General features: G+C 44.0%; 1 protein-coding gene across 2 annotated transcripts in view; it reads right to left on the bottom strand.

The window, feature by feature from the left end:
- Positions 1 to 17,073: 17,073 nt before the first annotated feature.
- MND1 (meiotic nuclear divisions 1) overlaps positions 17,074 to 23,373 on the bottom strand; it is a 78,618-nt gene continuing 72,318 nt past the window's right edge. The window contains exon 7 of one of the 2 annotated variants that reach the window (XM_075066339.1): positions 17,074 to 17,180. In XM_075066339.1, coding sequence (XP_074922440.1) covers positions 17,113 to 17,180 — 68 coding nt within the window. In that variant the 3' untranslated portion in view covers positions 17,074 to 17,112. The remainder of the gene's footprint in view (positions 17,181 to 23,373) is intronic. The other variant, XM_075066337.1, reaches the window with a different exon arrangement.

Raw genomic sequence — 23,373 nt, 5'->3', positions numbered from 1 at the left:
TTCTACAGTATATCACCTGGATACACTCTACAGTGTGGTAGATCCTTACACACAGCAGGATTTTGCAAGTCCCACCATGTTGCGATAGCATTCAATAGCGTTCAAAGCTTTATAAGCTTCATTTAGTTTCAGAAAGCCTGTTTGAGCATTGTCTGTGCTTAAATAGGCATTTAAAACTAAAGTGAAGTTTTAAAAGCTTCAAAGATAACGATGCTGGACCTAAACCCATGAGTTCCCCATCAGTTTTTGAAGTGATGGCACCATGTAGAAAACATTACATGCTGATCTCGGAGCCCTGAAGTACATGGGCACAAAAGGGAGAGTTAATCGCAAATTAGGGATAGAGTTTCTGTCTCTGAGTTTACAGTATATTACTGAATCATGTATGTGCACTGAGGAAAGAAAAGCATCCTTAATTTGGAATTTCCTCTTCCACTGGATCTTATTCCTATATTTATTTTCTCTTTTTGCACAGATTATTAGGGCATGACTATTGTTATGTGCCTGTTTAAAAACTACTATGAAGGGGGGAAAGTACACCTTTTTTAAAAACACTAACGGGTGTAAAATCCACACTCTGCAACATTTGAAAGAGGTGTGCAAGTGTAGGAGTTCTATAATCATTTCTATTTCTCTCTATTTTTGTTTCTGTTTGCATAGATCACTTCAAGATGACAATGAATTGGTTTGAAAATACTGTAGACACCCACCCCCTGCCACAAACACAACTATACAGCCTATAAACTGAAGACAAAAAAATAACCTTGAGAGAGGGGTGATTAAATGTTATATTTTCTTTAAAGTACTCATTTTAAAATTTACACATGTGCATGCTACAACTTCTAGGCATGTACACACCTTTTATACAAGCACATAAATTAAACACAAACTGATAACATCTCAGGTCAAGAGGAAAATACTCCAACTAAAGCCACTGCTTTCAGGCCCTAGCTTGTGTTAATAGGCAGGCTTTGCCATATGTGCTTTGAAGATCAACACAATCTAGTTCTGTTGGACCAACCAAGGAACTGAATTCTCTCACTCCACCCGTAAAAATACATGAATCGGGCCCAGATTATTCAAATATGGGCAGTGTCAGTGTAGGAGGGTGGGACCAGGGCTCAACCCTCCCTGAGGGGCGGAGGGGAGCCACACCGGCTCGCCACATGCTGTCGGCCCAGTCTCTTGGCTTCAGGGTTGAGGCAACAATGCCGTGTCGCTAGGGAGTTTGGGCCTTCCTCTGCAAGGCTGAACAGCAATAGTCGGGCTTCCGAGAGTTAATAGGCTCAGGCCCTCAGGCAGGGCTGGGCAGCACTAGTCTGGCTTCCCAGAGTTAATAGCCTCAGGCCAGCGCTCCTCCGGATACTGAGAATGGGGCAGGCTGGGCCCAGCGGTAGCTCAGGCACCAGCATCTATCCTCTCCGGCAGCATCCCGCCCGACTGAGCACCGGGGCTGGGCTTTTATACTTCCTGTCCCGCCCCTTGACTTCCGGGGGGCGGGGACAGGCGGTAGTGGCTCCGCCCACTGCCGCACCTGTTCTGGCTTGTCCCTTTTAGGCGCGGCGGGGAGTGAGGCCTCCTCGCTACACCCCTCCCCCCTCAAAGCCGACCCCTGTCCCTCGGGATCAGGCCCCTCTACTTCCACGAGGCGGGACAAGAAGTCAGTGTTGAGATGCTCTTTACCGGCCCGGTGGCGGATGGTAAAAGCATATTGTTGCAGTGCCAGATACCACCACGTGAGCCGCATATTGTTATTTTTCATCTGAGCCAGCCAATGAAGCGCAGCGTGGTCCATGACCAGTAGGAAAGGGGCCCCCAGGAGGTAATACCATAGGGCATCACAAGCCCACTTCACTGCCAGGGCCTCCTTCTCGATCACAGCGTAGTGCCATTCCCACGGAAACAATTTCTGGCTAAGGGAGACGATGGGGTGTTCTTCACGATCCACCTCCTGGGACAGAACCGCTCCGAACCTCACCTCTGAGGCATCTGTCTGGAGGACGAACCCGCGGGAGAAGTCCCGACTGTATAGGACAGATTCTCGGCAGAGACAGTCTTTGAGGGCCTGGAAGGCACAGTCGCGTGCTGGGGTCCACGCCACCCGTCAAGGGCTGTCTTTAGTGAGGAGACCCGTTAGCGGGGTTGCAATGGACGTGAAGCCGGGGATGAACCTCCGATAGTAGCCCGCCAGTCCGAGGAACCGGCGTACCTGTCGTTTTGTGGTGGGGGACAGGCAGGCGGCTAGGGCCTGGACCTTTCCCACGAGTGGCCTCACCTGCCCCCCTCCGATAGTGTATCCCAGGTAGGTAGTCTCCTGCCAACTGACACGGCACTTCTTCGGATTAGCGGTCAATCCAGCGTCTCATAGGGACCGCAGGACCGTGGCTACCTGCTCTAGGTGGTTGTCCCAGCGCTCGCTGTAAATAACCACGTCGTCGAGTTATGCTGCGGCGTACTCGTGGTGCGGCCGAAGGAGGCAGTCCATAAGTTGCTGAAACATCGCCAGGCCCCATAGAGGCCGAAGGGCATCCGAGTGAAGTGGTAGAGGCCTGAGGATGTGGCAAACGTGGTCCTTTCTCGGGAGGCGGGGTCAAGGGGGATTTGCCAATACCCCTTGCTGACATCGAGGGTGGTGAGGAAGTGGGCTTCGCCCGAGAGGTCCAGCAGCTCATCTACTCATGGCATCGGGTACGCATCAAATTTCGAAACAGAATTGACGCGGCAAAAGTCGATGCAGAAGCGCTGGGTACCATCCGATTTGAGGACCAGGACCACGGGCCTACGCCATTCACTCTGCGACTGTTCGATAATGCCCAGGTCTAGCATCACCTCAACTTCCTCCGTTAGTGACTCCCTGAGCTGGGGTGTCATGGGGTCATCGGGTGGCGCGGCCCGAGGCCCCAGTTCCGTTTCAAGGGGGCAGGGGTTGATCAGGAGCCCCTCTCACTCCCACCAAGGCTTCAGGAGGTTAATATGGTACCTCTGGGTCTTCTTCCGGCAGTCAGGCTGGTTAACCTCATAGGTGACCGGCCCAACTTTCCAAATCACTTCATAGGGCCCCTGCCAGCGGGCCAGTAACTGGATTCACTGGAGGGCAGGAGTAACAGCACCCGGTCTCTGAGTTGGAACTCGAGAGCGCAAGCCTCCTGGTTATAGGTCTGGGCCTGGGCCTGGGCCTGGGCCTGGGCCTGGGCCTGGGCCTGGGCCTGGGCTTGGGCCTGGGCTTGGGCCTGGGCTTGGGCTTGGGCTTGGGCTTCCTGGGCCGCCTTCAAGTTCACGCGAGCAAGCACCCTGGCTTGGGTGAGACGATCTTGAAGCTGGAAGACACATTTTAAGAGCCCCTGAGTGGGAGAAGGGGTCTGTACCCAGGTCTCCCACATGAGGCCCAGGAGCCCCCTTGGGCGACGGCCATACAACAATTCAAAGGGGGAGAATTTGGTGGAGGCCTGGGGCACTTCGCGGACGGCCAGGAGCGGGGTGGGATCAACTGGTCCCACTGGCGCAGGTCCTCGGGGGAGAATTTGCGCATCATGTCCTTCAGGGTATAGTTGAACCGCTCCACGAGGCCGTCGGTTTGCGGGTGGTACACTGAGGTGCACAGTTGCTTGACCCCGAGGAGCGCGCAGACCTGTCGCAGCAACCGGGAGGTAAAGTTGGTCCCCTGGTCGGTAAGTATTTCCCGGGGCAGGCCGACACGGGCAAAGACATTGATCAACTCATCGGCAATGGCCCTTGCGGTGATGCTCCGGAGTGGAATGGCTTCGGGGAAGCGGGTGTCATAGTCCACGACGACCAAAATATAGAGGAACCCAGCCCGGCTTCTCGGGAGGGGCCCCACTAAGTCGCTTAAACGGAGTCTCCATGATGGGCAGGGGGATCAGGGGGGCGGGGGCCGTCCGTGAGGGGGCGGCCAGTTGGCACTCTGGACAGGAGGCACAGTAGCTCCGCACCTCTTGGTGCACCCCCGGCCAGAAGAAGCGGGACACAATCCGGGCGAGGGTCTTCTCCTGGCCTAAGTGCCCGGCCGCAGGGACATCGTGGGCCAGCCTCATTACCGCCCGTCGGTGGTAACAAGGCACTAACAGTTGCGTCCGGACCTCCCCAGTGCGGGGATCCTGGTCCACCCGGTAGAGATGGTCACGCTGTAATTCGAAGTGAGGCCAGCTTTTAGCCCAGGCTGGATCGATCAGGGCACCGTCGACTGCTGCAAGCTGGTCATATGCCTGGCCCAGGGTGGGGTCCTCCCTCTGATCCCGGCAGAAGTCTGTGTCGATCTCAGGTCTCTCCATTACCGTCGGCCGGGGTTCCCCTACCGCGTCGGCCTGTCGCTCAGGCTCCGTCTTGTCAGTCTCCTCTGCAGGGCCTTCAGCGACGCAGTCCCCTTCCCAGGCGGGGGTAATCTCTGGGCTTTCCTATGTGTGTGACCTCAGAACATCCACGAATTCAGGCCAGTCCCGCCCCAAGATCACAGGGTAGGCGAGTCGCGGGGCCAGGCCGACCACAAGAGTCCGTGTGACCCCATCCGTGGAAAGGGGGACCCGGGCACTGGCATACGGTCGCATATCGCCATGGATGCACTGCAACTGGATAGTCCCTAGTTGAGGGTCTTCAGCGACGCCGAGGCTTTGGCAGATTAAAGTCTGTCCGCAGCCCGAGTCAACCAGGCCCTGCATCTGGCAGTCGCCAACGACTACGGGCACGGTGACCTTGAGTGCCTGTGGCAGCCGGGCACAATTTTCGCCAGCGCAGACATGCCCAAAGTTGCACTCCATCTCCAGACAGTCCCGTTGGAAGTGTCCACGCTTGCCGCAGGCAAAGCAAGGTCCGATCTCGGGCCGTCCGGACCGGACTGGTCCATTCCTCTGGCTCGTTGGGGGACCCTGCTGCGCGCATTCCGATTGGGTCTTGGGGCCCGCAGGGGTTCGGTGAGACAGGCCCTCGGGCCGCCGAAGGCGGGGTTCTTGGCCCCGGGGGGAAGTTCGTGCTTCGTCACAGGCTTTCCCTCTTTTCTCGGAGTGGGGGCAATCGGATCTGGACGGGTGACTTCGCGGTGCCGGCCCGACCGGGGTTTCTGCCGCCGGGAAGTTTTCCATAAGGGTGACGGCAGCCGCCACCGTCGGGGGCCGGTGTCGGAGGACCCACGCCCTTCTCTGGGACGGGAGGACGTGGACGAACTGCTCCAGAACAAATTTGCTCGAGTAGTTCTTCGGGGCCTCGCCGGTCGGGTTGGAGCCACCGCTTGCATAAATCCCTCAGCTCTTGAGCTATCAGCTGGGGCTGGGTGCCCGCACTGTAGGTCAGGATCCGCAACCGCTGCCGGAAGGTCTCTGGGGTGACGTCTAACGCGTCCAGAATCGCCGCCTTCACCCGGGGTTAGTCCCTGGCGTCTTCGGTGGAGAGCCCTCGGTATGTGGTCTGTGCTGTTCCCGTCAGGTATGGGGCTAGTAGGATGGCCCACTGATCAGGGGCCCACCCGGCAACCTGGGCCACCCACTCGAAGGTCACCAAGAATGCTTCAGGGTCATCAAGGGGGCCCATCTTGGTCAGCCGGACGGGCGGAGGGAATCGAGGGGTCCCATCCGGGCCCCCCGGCTGGGGGTCGGGGTCGCGGGGCAGCACACCAGCTAATTGTTGCAGGCACTGCCGCTGAAACTCTTGAGTCTGAGTTGCCAAGTCCTGCATCAGCTGCTGCTGCTGGACCCCCAGCTGCTCAACCAACTGTTGCTGCTGCTGGAGCCAAGCGACCTCTTGTCGTTGCTGCTGCTGCAACTGGGCTGCCTGCTGTCGCTCTTGGGACTCCGTCAAAACCGTGAGGAGCTTGGCTAGGTCCATGTCTCCGGTGGGGGAGTGGTCTCCCCCAGCCCCTTTCTCGCAGGGGTCAAGGGCTCGTGCCCACATTCTGGGCAGTGAGTCCCTGGTCAGGTGCCACATGTAGGACGGTTGGACCGGGGCTCAACCCTCCCTGAGGGGCGGAGGGGAGCCACATCGGCTCGCCACACGCTGTCGGCCTGGTCTCTTGGCTTTAGGGTTGAGGCAACAACGCCGAGTCACTGGGGAGTTCGGGCCTTCCTCTGCAAGGCTGAAGAGCAGTAGTCGGGCTTCCCAGAGTTAATAGGCTCAGGCCAGCGCTCCTCCGGGTACCGAGCATGGGGCGGGGCAGGTCAGGCCAGCGCTCCTCCGGGTACCGAGCACGGGGTATGGGTCAGGCTGGGCCCGGCGGTAGCTAGGGCACCAGTGTCTGTCCTCTCCAGCAGCCTCCCACCGACTGAGCGCCGGGGCTGGGCTTTTATACTTCCTGTCCCGCCCCTTGACTTCCGGGGGGCGGGGACAGGTGGTGGCTCCGCCCACTGCCACGCCTGCTCTAGCTTGTCCCTTTTAGGCGCGGCAGGGAGTGAGGCCTCCACGCTACAGTCAGCAAGACCTTCCCAACTGAATTCACTTGTCGGGATGGAGGATCTGGAAAGAGGCCATTGCCGCGATAGCCAAGGGTCCAACTCATGTAAGGCTTTATAAATCAAAATCAGCTCCTTGAACTGTCCCCAGAAACAAATCAGCAGGCTGTGCAATCTATAGAGAATTGTGTTATACTGTCACTGGGAGAAGCACCGCTAATGTTTCTGAGTCAACATTCTGAACACATTGCAATAATCCCATTTGAAAGAAACAAAGCTCTGGATAACTCTGCCAAGGCCTGCCGTGCATCTAGGATGAAATGCTAGGGAAGGTGAAAAAAATCCTGGTTATGGTACTCTCTGGGAATTTAGAAGCAGACAAGAAGCTAAAATTCCCAGATTAAAAATCGTATTGATCAAAGTTGGGTATTTTGACTAGGGAAGTACAAGGCACATTTGGTCATCTCTTCTGGGATGACATCCTATTCCACAGCATCACCCGTGTTTCATTTGGAGTCAACTTCAGGTTAAAATCTCTAGACAGTAGGAAAGAGGAGAGAACTTGCCAGCTAGGTCAATGAAAGAGACTAGAATTTATTAGTTTTCCACTAAAACGATTGTAAAAAACAAAACAAACAAACAAACAAACATAAAAACCACAATGGCGCAGGAAAATATATTTTCCTTCATCTCATTCTTGGAAATAGCTGGATGATTTTTTTTCAGAAACTTAAAAAAGAAAAGAAAAAAAATCAGCCTGAAGCAAACACCTGACATGGGAAATTTTAGTCCAAATGATTAAAGTTGGGCAAAGTTGTAAGCCACTGAAAAGAGGATCTTATGGAAATGTTGGGGAAACCCTAACTACAGGCAGTTCTACCAGCTCCAAATATATATACACATACCCATTCTCACCCCTCTCCCTCATCAAAAATGTTAAAAGAAAATTGAGATTGCAAAATAAAGCAACTGAAAGTTGGAAATGCCAACCAATGTTAAGGTTACTTATGCAACCCACAATACAATGGAGTTTTAATTCTATTTAGGTACAACTACAACAGTGAAAACTGATACTAAATAATAAAATAAAATAATACATAATAATGCAAAACTCCCCATCAAGTTACTCATTGTGCCTGAGTAACAATTCAGGACTGGATCCAGAGTGATTTTAAAAAAAATCATAAGACAGGATTTGAGGTTTTTGGCTGATATTTGTTCCCCTGCATGCAGTAAAAGTTGAGCATGTTTATTTCTTTAGTGGTTTAATTCAGTGAGCAACTCTAGGCACAAGCCCCAAAACTGAAAGTTGTAGATTCACAGAACAATAATTTAAATGGACTAGAAGACTATCCCAGGAATCATAGCAACAGTTTAACAGTGCCACATACAGCTAGAACAGGAAATGAAGTTCATATCCATCTGAAACAGCCAGGGGAATTTAGGTAAACCATAATTAAAAGTACCATGGGATTTTTAAATGGCCACAGGTGGTCAGGCTCTTGCCTTTAAGCCATCTAAAATACAGCACTTTCGGCAATAAAGTGCTCCCTCACACAATGCTGGGGTATCGGTTATGTATACACTCAAAATGAAAAGTGCCATCTACCAAATCGATATCACTACTTCAGGCACTCAGGATTTTGCTTGGACATGTCCCTTTAAGGTACTGAACGAACTCAACACTTCTTGCTTTGAGGGATCTGAAAAGATCACAGCCTGAGATGATATGGATTCAGGGAAAAATTCTCCTTGTGGATTCTTACAGTAATATTTATCTTCAATATTCTGCTTTCTCTACATGCACTGAACTCCAAGGGACATCAATGGAAGATCCTGACATGTGGGAGAAGCAGATTACACAAAATGAATACTATGATGATCAACTGAAGATTTTGTCCATAGGTACATGGGACATATTCATCATTTACCATCCCATAGGACTTTCATCTCACTTTACTGTAATATTTTGCATTCTAGACATAGAAAATACTGCAAGTCCCACAATAAAATACCTGGTAAATGTTGAATATGTAATGGCAGTCACTGTAACAAAGAGTAAGATTATTTAAATTCTCCTTGGTGGGTTCAATACCACTCTTATTGAAATTGAGTTTAATATTGACTTTAATAGGTGAAGTGGGCCCACCATATTAAAAAATGAATGTAACAAATATTTGCAGTATTAACGATTTCTGACAGAGATGGTCTGTGTTTGTAGACTCCAATGTGACGTTCAGTATAATTTTTAGATTTTAACAACACTGGTTATTTTTAAATTGCTTGTTTCTAAATAGTCTCTTATATAAAGTTTAGTAGTAATCCACTGAAAATATTTTCTCTTAAAAATATATAAAGAACAATAGCATCTAATTTTCTGGATAAGAGGGGCACAGATGTTTTCAAAGTATCAAAGATGCAATAGATAATACTCCTTACAAGTCATTTGTATCCAACTGTGTCTAACTTCTGTAATTTCCATTTCCAGTGCAAGAAATTAACTCTCTCTGCAGGCTCGTGCATTGCAGGATATCCCATTCTAATGCCCTGCTGTGGAAGAGCTGTGAAAGCATCACATTCAGCTTGTGTGGTGAAACTGTGTCACTTTATTCAATACAGGGTGCCTCTATCTAATTATGGAGCAACATTAATAGCCTCCAAAGAAAGTCTCCTCTGATTTTCATTGGATGGCAGGCTTAAAGATGTGTTGTGGCCATTCAGAATGTGTATGTTTGAGAAAGCAGAGAGATCCTCAACTTCCTCTAATTGGGAATCAGTCTAGAAAAATTTGACATTTTAACCTCTTTCCAAAGACACCTGTGTATATACACAAAGTATATATAGGCCTGAAGTAGAACTTAGATGATTATGGTATTTTGAAGATTTTATTGCCCAGAAACGTATTATTATTGTTTTTAAAAAGTTTGTGCAAGTCAGGGTAATAAGACTCTTTTTAACATGGCATTTTCACTGCTGTAGCTTCATTAAAAATAGCTAAGTACACTGAACTTCATGAGAGAACTAATTGGTGGTGCATTTTGTTTGACTTCATTGCTTCTCTGCCCTTCCCCCACACACTCACTAGTTTGCCATACCAACAGTTTTGGGACCATATCCATTTGCTCATCAGCATTATTTTCAATAGTACAGAAAGAACAGCTGGACAGAAAGAGGTATGTTTTCAGCACAGTGCTTGGAGAACTAGACATGCAACTCCTATTGACTACAGGAGCCATGTGCCTAATTCCCTGCATACCACACTGAACATTTACTCCACTGTGCCCAAAGGCCATACAATGGCACTGGGGATAAAGGGTGGCTGACACATTTATTTAACGGCCCTAGTAAAAGGTCGAGCAAGAAAACTTCTGAAAACTTCACCAGCATTTCCCCCCTTAACCCTACAACATTGTTATTCTTGTAAATTATTTGTTTATATCCAGAACTGCTCTAGTTTCAGGCAAGTAGAAGAAAGGAAAAGAGATCACCCAAGTACATTTTTTTAAATGTCCTCAATCTATCAAAATATCTGTCAGTCCATTTTACAAATATTATATATGCAGGATATGGAGGACCATCTTACATACAAAAATATCATATTGTTTATACTGACCTCTATATACACATAGATTTTCAGATGATGAAAATATTTCTCTGTAAAAATGTTATCTGTTTAACATGTAACTTTAGGGCTTAGTGCATTCAGCTTTATACATTATGCTGATTACACACTAGACTTACATGGTTTCTTATTTTTTGGCTCACTGGAGCAAGCAGTTAGATTTTACCTCATTCCTGAGGGATATCAGGTTACAACTGATGTTTTCCACTCATATATAGTTACCCAGGGGCTTACGAAAATGCATATTTTCCATTTGATATTCACCTCACCAGAGTCACTTGTAATGCCACTTTTCTTTCCTCACTTATAAGATACTGTTAGCAAACTACTAGTTTAGTCCCAAATATAAAAATACAGGCAACACATACCCTGTGTTACTGAATTCAGAATCGAGGGTAGCCGTGTTAGTCTGTATCCACAAAAACAACAAGGAGTCCGGTGGCACCTTAAAGACTAACAGATTTATTTGGGCATAAGCTTTTGTGGGTAAAAAACTACTTCTTCAGGTGCATGGAGTGAAAATTACAGATGCAGGCTTATTATATAATGACACATGAAGAGAAGGGAGTTACCTTCAGAATAGTGTGCAACTTAATTGTGGATATAGTCATCATTGGTCACAAAAGTGCCAGTCCATTTTAATTTACTAAATATATAATGTATCCCTGAGGCTAGAATTATTTGTAATGAATTAATTTTTGGGGAGGAAGGTCAGACTCCATCCCAGTGAGAGTCACTGTTAATGGTGAAAGCATAATACAGCTGCAAGCATTCCACTGCTGTTGATCCAGAGCATGTGTTATCTCATACCATAAAATGTCTCCAAATCTCTACCAGCAGGGTATGGTATGTACTCCAGTATGGAAGTTCTTATATAATGAATTATGGTTTAAGAATTTGCTAGCCCTTTTCTGACCAGAGATGAGAGAAACCATTACTGAAGCTTTTGGGGGTTTGTGGGTCTCCCCCGCAAACTCTCTACAACCATTTGGTAAGTTGTACAGGTTTTGTGAAACCTTACATGTACTCCATCTCTGACTGTGACTGTAATGACTCCTTTTAGTAAGGTCATCTCATGTTAGAACTTGTTCTTGCAAAAATATCTGCACACATGGGCTCGTAGCTCACATGTAGCAACCCAGTAAGGGCAAATCTTGGCACCCACTGATGCTGCTTTGTACTGCTCCTGCAGTGTAAAGTAGCCTTAAACCTACCTGGGGATTCTTCTGGTACATTGTTGGTATCTTTCCATGACACCTTTTCCTGCCTTTTTCAGGGCCTAGGAAGTGGCCAGCACTACCTGTGCCCTGTTGTCCTGTGATCAGAAAATTGTGAAAACCGACCCCCTGAACGGCACCAAATAGCTCCTTCTGACATTATAACTGAACAGTGCCCAAGAGAAAGGATCTGCATGTGACATGGGCAGGATCAGGCTCCTAGTTTCTAAACTCTTCAGGTCAGGGATTAGGTATTCTTGTAAAGTGCTATATAAATGTTTATCAGCATTAAATAACACTATTCATATTGTCTGAACTCTTATTGCAAGTCAAATGAAGCTTATTAACTAGAACTGATGCAAAAATACCAGCAGACTGATGCATTCCCGAATGATATTTATTTGAAGTAGTAAAAACAAACTATTTGGAGCTCTGCAGAGTTTTATAACCATAAAAAGCCTGAGGGGCAGTTTATCATTTTCTCAAAGAGTATCCTGAAATAAGGAGAGGGGAGTTCCAAACTTTTATACCACCAGCATAAAAATGATGAAAATGCCTGTCTGCAATTATATCTGTGGCTTATTAACTGCTCAGCTTTGGAGAGTGTGGGGCTAAGGGCCTGTCAGTGCGGAGGGAGGCAGTTAACTAAAGTGAACATTGCACTCAAAAAATTACTGACCACTTCATTTAGAAATGCTATTTAAAGGAATTAAATTGTTTGTTGGCATAACATCTTCTCCACCCACAATGGAGTAAATAAAGAAGTGGTCCATTATTAAATTCAAACTTCTAAATTGCTTTCCCATTGCTTGGCTTTACCTGTGGCTATGAAGTATGGATAATCACAGAATAATTAAACACTGTCAGTGAGTAATGATTCCCCACCCCCTCTACTCCCCACAGAAAGACCTAATAAACTAACAAAGGCAAAGCAGAGCCATATATTTAAAAAGCAGGAAAAAATTTTATAGTTAGTGTTATTTATTTAAAATATGCAGGGAGGACAACTATAATTTTTAAAAGCAAGAAGTAGGAGGTGAGTAAATTTATTTTCTGTAAACAGTGAGAGGTGTTATTTGACTCAGGTACATGTATTTCATATCATGCTTAATCCTAAAGACCTGGGGTGGGGATTTTAATGCATGAACTTTAACTCTTCACCTAGCTAGTGACCTGTATTAGATATATACCTATCTCATAGAACTGGAAGGGACTCTGAAAGGTCATTGAGTCCAGCCCCCTGCCTTCACTAGCAGGACCCAAGTACTGATTTTGCCTCAGGTTCTTAAGTGGCCCCCTCAAGCACTGAACTCTCAACCCTAGGTTTAGCAGGCCAATGGGCAAACCATTGAGCTATCCCTCCTATGCTAATACATATGAATCATCAGCAAGATATCTAGCTAATACTCCTTTGCTTTGTGCAAATAACAGTATTGGAACTCTACATATTTATGAAAATTCAAAGTAAATTAAGAAGATTCTTAATCTATTTAGCATGAACCAACACATGGGGAAGAAAGAGGATACCCAACGGCAAGGGAAGACAGGAGGTGGGGCACACCAATCTCATATCATCATCACAACAGCCACTAAAAAGACATCAATCAGTCATTTTCCAAAAAATGAACTCTAACTAGCTTCCAGTACTGCACCTATAGTCTATATAGCCCTAAATCAATGCTGAGATCATTCTGATCATGTTAAACTACTGTAGATGAAGTTCAACTTTGTCTACATCAACACATCCAATATCTTGACTGCGTCAAACATGTAAAATGGGTTTGTCATGTAAAGAAAAATGAGATTTTTGTAGAAAAAAAGCAAAGCTGAATAGTTCCAATATATGGGTCCACTTTAATCCAGAGCCTTCTTTAATATTAGCAGGCACTGTTCCTCTAGTAGGGGATAGGACCTTTTAAATTTCTCACGTATGTAAAGATGGTAAAGAAAACTTGTTGCATTTCTATCAAGAACATTAAAAGCTGAAAAGCATTAGTCTCAAACTGAAAAGAGAGGCATTAGTTATTATTTTGGAGTCATTCAATCATAGAAGTATAGGGCTGGACAGGATCTCAAGAGATCATCTAGTCCAGCACTCTCTGCTGAGATGGGACCAAGCATACCTTAGACCATTGCCGACAGATGTTCATCTAACTTGTTCTTAAAAACCTCCAATGACAGGGATTCCACAGCCTCCCTTAGAAGCCTATTCCAATGCTTCGTTATCCTTATAGTTTCGAAGTCTCTCCACTCACCCCCTTCCCCCAATAGCTAACCTAAATCTTCCCTGCTGCAGATTAAAGGCCGTTACTTCTTGTGCTACATCAGTGGACATGGAGAACAATTGATCACAGTCCTCTTATAAGGACTTCACATGTTTGAAGACTTAGAAGACTGATGGAAGAACCTGATATCTCAAGATTAAAAACATACCCAGTTTTTTAACCTGTCCTCATACGTCAGATTTTCTAAACCTTTTATCATTTTTGTTGTTCTCCTCTGGACTCTCTTCAGGCTGGCCATATCTGAGGCATAACCTGTGCCGAGTAGAGCATAACAATTACCACCCATGTGTTACATACAAAAACCCTATTAATACATTGCAGGATTAGATTAGTCCAGAGGTCCCCAAAGTGTGGGGCACAGTCCCCTAAAGGGGCATGGAGGAACGTCTGTGGGCATGTCAGGGACTGGGTCAGCCCCCAGGGGAGCAGGGAAGGTGCACCACCGAGCCCCTCTCTGTCCCCAACTCTGCGTCAATCTTGCCCCCAGCCACATCCCCGGCTCCCATCCCCATGCCTGGCTCCATCTCCAGCATCGGTGCAGTTCTGCTTCCAGGGCCGTGGCAGCCCCCAGCCAGCCTTGGCCACTGGCCGCAGCTCCATTTCTGGCCCGGGGTTGAGCCAGGGGGCAAGGCCGAGAGCGAAGCCACTGCTGGCCCCCACTGCAGTCCTGCTGCAGCTCTGCTTCTGCCCCCAGCCTGTGGCTGCAGCCCTGCTCCTTGTCTCAGACCCATCCCCAGCTGCAGCCCCAGCCTTAGCCCGTTACCCCTGTCTGAGTCCAATCCTGCCAGGAGCTAAGGCCTACTCCTGGCCCAGCTTCAGGAGGGGGAAGGGGTGTGGACAACTTCAAGGGGGGAGTGCGACCCTCAAAAGTTAGGGACCACTGGATTAGTCTTTTCACAACTGCAGAACATAGTGGATTATAAATTGAATATGAATCAACAATAACCACTGAGTCCTTTTCAGCAGTATTACTGCCTAGCCAGTTAGTCTGCATTTTGTAGTTGTGCATTTGATTTTTTTCTTCCTGAGTGTAGCACTTTCTATTTGTCTTTATGGAATTTCATCTTGTTTATTTCAGTTTAATTCTCCAATTTGTCAAGGTCCTTTTGAATTCTAATCCTGTCCTCCAAAGTGCTAGCAACCTCTCCCAGCTGGGTGTCATCTGCAAATTTTTAAGCATTCTGTTCACGCCATTATCCAAGTCAGTAATGAAAATATTAAATAGTGCTGGATCCAAGACAGACCCCTCCGGCATCCCACTAGATATGTCCACCCAGTTTGACAGTGAATCATGGATAACTATTCTGAGTAGTTTTTCAACCAGCTGTGCACTCACCTTATAGTAATTTAATCTAGACCATATTTCTTTAGTTTGCTTATGAGAAAGTCACATGGAACTGTGTTAAAAGCCTTACTGAAATGAAGATATATCATGTCTACTGTTTTCCCTCTATCCACTAGGCCAGTAACCCAGTGAAAAAAGGAAATTAGGTTGGTTTGGCATGACTTTCTTGAGAAATCCATGTTGGCTATTACTTATCACTCTATTATCCTCTGGGTGCTTACAAATTGATTGATTAATAATTTGTTCCAGTATTTTTCCAGGTATCAATGTTATGCTAACTGGTCTATAATTCCCCTGGTCCTCTTTGTTTCCCTTTGTTTTAAAGACAGGTATTATGATTCCCCTTCTCCAGTCCTCTGGGACCTCACCCGTTCTCCATGAGCTAATTGCTAATCGTTCCAAGATTGTGTCAGCTAGTTCCTTAAGTACTCTACAATTAATTTCATCATGCCATGCTGACTAATTTATTTAAATATTCTTTCCCTATTGTGGCTTGTGTTCTTGATGTCATGTGTTACTAGATCTTTGGTAAGCGGAGGGTCTACACTTTCCTCTGTCTTTCTCTTGCTCCTAATATATTTATACAACTTCTTTTTAATGCCTTTTATATCCTTTGCTATGTGTAACTCATTTTGTGCCTTAGTCTCTCTTATTCTGGACTTGCATGCTTGTGCTAGTCTTTTGTACTAATCCTTCGAAATTTGTCCACGCTTCCACTTTTGTAGGCTCTCTTTTTGATAGTCAGCTTATTAAAGAACTCCTCCTGGAGCTATCTCAGTCTCTTATTATTCTTCCTATCTTTCCTTTACTGGGATAGTTTGCTGTTATGCCCTCTCTTCGCAAACTGCCAGCACTCCTGGACTCCTTTTTCCCCTAGATTTTCTCCTCATGGGACATTACCTACCAGTTCTCGGAGTTTGTTAAAGACTGCTTTATTGAAATCCAAAGTCGTCCTTCTGCTGCTCTCATTACTTCCTGTCCTTAGAATCATGTAATTGATCATGTCATGATCACATTCACCCAAATTGCCTTCAACCTTTAGATTCGTAACAAATTCCTCCCTGTTGGTCAGACTCAAGTCTAAAATGTTTATGCTCCCCCCTCCCCATTTCCTCCAGTTTCTGAAACAAAAACCTCCCTATTACATTCCAGGAACTTATTCCAATAATACTTATTAGGAAAGAATAACTTACCTTGAACATTGATATTAAAGCTCTGTTAAAGATACTAGATGCAAAGGAAGGAATTTTGCCTCTGACAGTGACCAGGATGCTGAGGTGGCATTTAATCTTGGGTACATATCATTACTGTATCCACAACAAGGCTTCCCTGTAATACAATAAGGCTGATGCTCTATCCTTTTGCATCTGAAAATAGCAGGCAGAATCAGTGTACGGAATCTCTTTTTTAGACAATATTGCAAGCACTTTGGGGCAAAGACTATCTTCCAATATTTTTGTATTACATCTAGCACAACAGAGATCTTATCCTGACTGGGACCTGAATGCTACTTAAATAAGATATTAAATAACCTTGCAATTATGGTAAGAGAGGCATAGAAATAGAAGAAATTTTATTTTGTTTAATATACTCTTCTGTTTGACTAAGTCATATCAGGAATTCAAAATCCTGTCCTTATTTCTTAGACAAAGTATATAATACAATGAGAGTGGTAATACACCAGACATTAGATCAGCTGTTCATCACCCATCATCACCTGGGTTAGCAGAACATTTTCTGTGCAGACACTCTAAAGGACATTAGAAACTAATGAGGGTAGAGCCTGGTAACATTGTATTGCACATTTTCTTGTATTATAAGATCACAGATCTGCCTCACAGAACATTCCAGTAAAGTTATTTAGTTTATATAAGAATTAGATGTGATTTTACAAGATTTAGCCGAAAGATAAGGTGAATATGCAACAGAGTAAGAAACCCACGACATAAATCTCCTGGGTTTTTATTCCTGAAGCCCAAGGCATTGATTTGAAATTACAGAGGAAGAGAATAGAATATAGGCGCTACAAGAGAGGTATCAGGGTCTGTGACATACCTGACTCAGATAAATGGATAAAGAAATAGACAAACAAACAAATGTATTGATCAGTGCTAAATAAAGGTTCAAATCAACAGGGAATTTAAATGGACACTATGGCATTGTTAAGAGAGAAAATTGTTTTATTTTTCATTGTGAATTGATTACTGCAATGACAGCATTTCTACAGAAACTGAGTTGAAAAATAAAGAGGTTATTGCAGAAACTGATTCTCTAAAGGTAAACGATGAACAAGGAACAGCTGCTCTTCCTGACTGGCACCTGTGAAAAAGAGAATCAAGAACTACCCAAAAGACTAAAATCTCTAAGTTATAAAATGACAGGGGGAAAGTGTGCCATATGGAACTTTTGTGACTTTGGAAGAATCACGTTTCAGACCTGGAACATTCTGGATACAGAATTCAAAAGAAAAATGTTGGGTTGGAGACAACTGCAGCTGGAGGTAGTTGAAACAGACAAAGCCCAACAGTGAACTAAAGCTGAATGTAGCTTGTAAGCAAGCACTCCCCTTGCTGTGCTAACTTGATTGGTTTGTTACTTTTATTTCCTTTTCTCTGACCAAATTAAAGTCTCATCTGTGGTTAAATTAAAAGGCATAATTGGCCAATTGGGTTTTGAGGAAGATAATTGCCTGAGAATTATAGTAGTTTTACAATAGTATTTCCTGTTTTTCTTTCCTAGGTTGTCGGGGTGGTTCTTTCATGTAACAACGTGGAAACTGACTATACTGAAGAAAACAGTGAAACTGACTGTACACAAAGTAAAGCGAATAGAGAACAAAGTCCGCCCTTCTCTCAGATAATAATCTTAGGTGTTACATGTAAAAATAGAAAGTTTAAAAATTCATGGAAAGAAATGGTTTTTAAGTTGGTAATAAGTATCAGAGGGGTAGCCGTGTTAGTCTGGATCTGTAAAAGCAGCAGAGAATCCTGTAGCACCTTATAGACTAACAAACGTTTTGGAGCATGAGCTTTCATGGGTGAATACCCACTTCATCGGATGCAATTTGTAATGTCTTTTTTAAACATAACTAGATATAGGGATGTACTTTTTCTTAAACAGTGGACCCAATAATGCTTTTTAAAATTACTGTAGGCCCTTCCCACTGAGATAAAACTAATTTGTATCTCTGGGTTTGCAAATGAAAGAATCTGAAGTATCTGATCATGTATGAATGGAACAGGGATATCTTGTGATCCTTGAATAGGTTGCCTCATCACCAGCACAGCTGAACTTTCAGATAACTAATACAATGGCATGGCGGGGCGGAGGGAACATTTCTTGGTAACTTGGGACAACCAAAAACTTAGTCCCAACAAATGAAATGTACTTACTGCCCACCAGACTAGGACTTACCTGCAGCACAACTTAATTAAAAAATATATTTTGGTTACCAAACTAATTTACTTAACAAAATCCTAGTTTCATGGTAGACACTCAGAACTGAGACCTAAGTTGTCTTTGCACAAGTGCTTTCAACAACAAATATTTTCCTAGACTTCAGAGTAAACATTTTGCTAGCCTTGAGGCTTTTAGAGAAAACATTTAACTGAAAAAATCCACAACATTAAGCAAACAAATACTTGATACTACCAACCTGATGATCTACTCTAGCTGGAATGGAGGCAGAAGTCCCAGACTCCTTGCAACTCCCTTATGCATACAGGTGAGGAGTCATTTCATGGTGCTGAGGACTACAGAACATGTAATTCCAGCCTCTAGCCAGCTGAAAGAGCAGAGCACTGCAGTTGTCTGTTGGAAGGGCCTACCACACCGTTAGGTCATTCTTTACAATGATGGGGATCAAAAGCAGATTACTGCCAGTGGTATCTCAACCCACCCTAATGATGAAGAAAAGCAGAAACATCTCCTAAAAGTGGGAGACCCACACATGAATTGGATAGTGTCTCTCTTCCTTAGAGTTAAAAATCCATCATGAGAGTATTTACAGCAAGTATACGGTCATCAATACCTAAGAAACCCATCAATCCCAGACTCTCATTAAGTCTCACTAGATGGAAACAGATGGAAAGCTACTTGTCGGTATTCCCTCCAAGTGCTCCGGACTGGCAGTAGGCTGTGTAAGACAGCAGAGCTACAAAGGGAAGAGACATTACTTCCATAAGAACAGAAGGGCCTATCATGGATAGGTCTGGGAATCTGTCCCCTAGGCAGGCATAGGGGAAAGCATTTTGCCAGTAGCTTGAAGCCTGGAAACTTGTTTCCAGAGTAGAATCTTTCTTCCTCTGTCTTCACTCTACTTTGCCTTTTCCTTTCATTTTTGTTGCTTCCATCATGGAGGGCTGGAGAGAAGAGAGAAATGGGGAACGAAGGCATGCACATGCTGTATGGTTACAGGTTGAAAGAAGCAAAAGAAAAACTTAAGAAATAAGTACAAACCAGCCTTAAAGTAGGTAATGCTACACTTCGTATTTTCATAAAGTCTTTCTTCCAGCAATTTCTAAGTCCTTCATAATTAATCAGGAAGGTATTTTCTGGGTTGTTTTTTTTCCCCACAAAGTAAGTTAAGGGGCAGTATCCAAGATAACACAGAAAGTAATGTGCAGAACTGGAAAGATAATCTAATAGTCCTGACTACCAGGCCCAGGCTCTAACCACCAGACTTGGAAATATTAGGGCACCTGAAAGGTGGAGGGAGTAAATACTACACCTTGCTTCTTTGTAGGATATGAACAGAGGCAGTGGATGAAAAAGTCAGTCCAATCAGGTTTTGATCCATTTGAATAGATTACAAAATCTAGCCAGCCTGAAGACACAGACAGCCATTTTACAGAAGTGTTCCTTTTTCTATTAGGCTAATTTTTTGAATCGAGCTTTTCCTTCAGTGTCTTCTAGAGCACTCAGATCTGGCACAAACGCTGTTTAATTTTAGTAAGGACTTAAGCATCTGTCCTAACACCTCTTTGATAGCTCAGAGGAAAGAGGATAAAAGATTAGTCTTCCAATTCACTTTGGCTCAGTGTCTAACAAAAAATGGAAGGCACTGAAACACAGCGTATTGAAAAACTCTTCACACATATATACATGCTGTTATGAAAAGGTTTCTATTAGGATTTCTCTCCATATTTAACATATAAGCATGTTCTCTGTGTTTAACGGATTTTTAAATGGTTGTTCATCTAGTTACATATCAGTTCATTACCCAGAAAATTAATATTACAGTGTAATTACTTATCAACCAATTGCCACAGGAGAGCACTGGCTAGCAATGTTGTGTCATAGACAGTAGGGCCCTCTCTCAAAGTGCCAGAATAAAGAACCACTTAATATATAGATCTAAACATAACTCTTGCTGGTGCTCCTTAAACAGAGACTATTTCTTGCAAAGATCTTTATCAATCAGGGAAGGGAAAATGTCAACTACTAAAAAAAAAAAAAAAAAAAAAAAAAAAAAATATATATATATATCACTGCCATTTCATACAGGCTCTGAGACACACAAATCAAAATGTGAGGAAGGTGGAAGGGCAATGCTGGTCAATGAGTTCAGGGTATATGACATATTTGAGTAACATTTTAGTTGTAGTTCTTGGATCTCAGTACAAACAGAGCTCAGACAATTCCATTACACTGTTTCACGAATGAGGTGGTAACATCTAAAACATCAGCTCAAAACAGGAGCAAGATTTGAAATTAAATTCCTTTTTTATCACCTCCTAAATTGTCATCAAGTTAGATGTAGAGTTTGTGCAGTAGGAGCAGAATGTAGGCTATGCATGAATGGAACATTGTATGAGAATCACAGTTTGTATTATTAGAGAAACAGTATAAAAAGGATGAAAAGAGGATGAGCAGTCTAAAAATTCAGCGAACGAGAGGATAGAGAAGGACCAATAACAGTTTAATCTCTTACAAGGAGGCATGGGCTAATGGTCCCAAGTACAAAACCAGGAGCTAAGAACTATCAAATTCTAAACCTGGGTCTGGAAGAGGCTTTTTTGTTGTCACAGGCAAATCACTCAACCTCTCATCTTCAGCTTCCGTATTTTTGAGGGCACTACTACTTACCTGTCTCCAAAGAGAGCTGAGAAAATTAATTAAGGAGTGCAAAGTTCTTTGAAGAGGTAAAGTGCCAAATAAAAATTTTAAGATTGGGTTTTTTTAAACTGCCTTTACTCCTCCTCTGGTCTTGGAGACCCTCATGTTTACTGCACAGTAAGAGATGATGCCCTTTATTCTATCCCCAGGCCACCCAGCATCCTTGGCGCAAAGAGATTGAGAGAATGTGGGATGACATATACAGAGCTGGTTCCTTCCTTCCTCAAAAATAAAGTGGCGATAATTGTGTATGAAAGCTCAATGCACCACCTCTTCCAGACCAATACAGTGGGTGCCTTACTGAAATTTCACAATTATGGCACAATTGGAGCTGTTTGAGAAAAGACCCTAAACAGCTTTTTTGCTACAGCCATAAAAGCAATCTAGAAGAAGCAACTAGACGTGGTTGGACATTTATTCTAAGTTTTCCACAGCAGTTAACCTGTTCAGTCAGGAAAACCAATGAACCTGTTGAAATGGAACAGGTGTAAGGGATCATTTGCTCTGTGGATAAGGGTGAGAAAAGAAATCTTCTAAAGCACCAAAACAAACTAATAAAGGCTTCATCTACTGATAAACTTGAGGAGCTAAACACTTGGATGGTTTATGGACATTTCAAGATGGAGGGATTCCATCAATTAGATTTCCTCTCACAAAAGGGTTACCTACACTCTCAATGCCAATGCAGAAACAGCAGAAAAGCTTAGTTTCCTTTTGGAAAGGCAGTTTACCAGTCCGCACCCTGAAGGGTTGTCACTGCTCGTATTGCCGACATGAGTAATGGCTATGCTTGGGCTAGAGGCCTCAGTAATTATTTTATTTGTCAAGCATCTATCATCCTGCTCAGACAAACAACTGAAAATACAACACTGTAGAGACCAGCATGAAAGCAGATAAAATACTTCAAAAAGCCAATGGATGGGGTGTCATTGCCCTCTTGGTATAAAACATGCTTGCCTCGCCATTAAACAAGTATCTTACAGTTTTCAGAGGCAAGTGTCTGAAATGACATGTTTAAAAATTCCTTCCCTTGTTTTTTTCCTCTTGAAGAGAATTCAGTAGTGGGTCTCAAGTCCCTCAATACTCAAGGATTCCCCTTCTACTTGTACCCCTTTGTTTAGTCTCCATTTTCAGAAGGTACCTAAATTGCAGCATCACTCCAATCAGACAAAGAGAATGTGTTTCCTCTCAGAGTCAGGTGATGCTACTCAAATCAGGTGAAAAACAAAAATCACTAGACTGTCTCATTGTTTTGTTCTTTCCCCATCATCTCAGGTGATGAACATACTCCCAGCCCATGTCCTCCCATAAGTGGCAAAGTTTGAGTGCTGAATTCCTATACCCTGCTTAGCCATACATTCTATTCCCAGTAGATTCTCCCCCCCCCCGCCCTTTCCCCGCAATGATGTCTGCATTTATCCAAAACAAAATAGACCCTAGATTTGAAGAAAAAAAGAAAGAAGATTTCAAAGCTTCAATAATCAATTTGAATAAAGCTAAGGTTGATCAGAGCTGTGAGATTTTTAATCCCCTTCAGTCCAGGGAGCGAGGAGAGTCCATGAACCAATATTTTCAGAATATATTTATTTGAAAGGACTACAAAACAGTTTGTATGGAATTCTAAGTCAGATTTGTAATTGAATAAACTCCCAACACACGCATCATGTGAGTAAGGTGCAAACACCTGTGCAGAAAATTGCTAATTTGATTGAAAACTCTTGATATCATAACTTTTCCGGAGAGATGGAACAGATGATGCAGTTGCTTTCTATACAGAGGGCACTGGTGATTAATCTCCAAGTGAAACCAATGCAACAATGAAAGGACCAAATAAAGCTTCTGAATTCTGTTTTCCACAAACTGAAAACTATAAAGGTGCCTCTAAAAATTTTACACCAATCTCCTCCTCAAAGCTATATTCCAGATTCCTTTCCCACACAGATTTGATACCAAATGACCTTATCTGTTGGATAAGACACAAAGATGTTACAAAACCTAGATATTTTTCAGTTTCTCTTAAACACTACAGAAATGTTCTTCCATAGTCAGATGTTACATATCAATGCTCTCTTGTTTGACCTAGAATGAACTTTAAACTGCAAATAAGTACACAGAAAAGTTATTTATTATGCTTCCTAGGCATCCTTCATCTACTCAAAAAAATTCCTATAATTCAAGTGTTCTTTTTACAAAGTATAGTGAATCACAATCATACAACAGATAAGAAAAATCCTTAACTGAAATTACTGGTGGAGAACAAACTACAAAATCATCCTTCATCTGCCTTAAAAAAAAAAAAAAAAAAAAAATCTAATGTGACATGTCTAATGCTGATATTTTGCATGGCTTGTAGGGTTGAAGTATAAGTCTATATTTTTGAATCTTTTGGAACAGA

Source organism: Chelonoidis abingdonii, chromosome 5 (genome assembly GCF_003597395.2).
Source record: "Chelonoidis abingdonii isolate Lonesome George chromosome 5, CheloAbing_2.0, whole genome shotgun sequence".
Taxonomy (NCBI): Eukaryota; Metazoa; Chordata; order Testudines; family Testudinidae; genus Chelonoidis; species Chelonoidis abingdonii.
The sequence above is the reverse complement of the archived record's forward strand: the minus strand, read 5'-3'. Positions and strand labels throughout refer to the sequence as shown.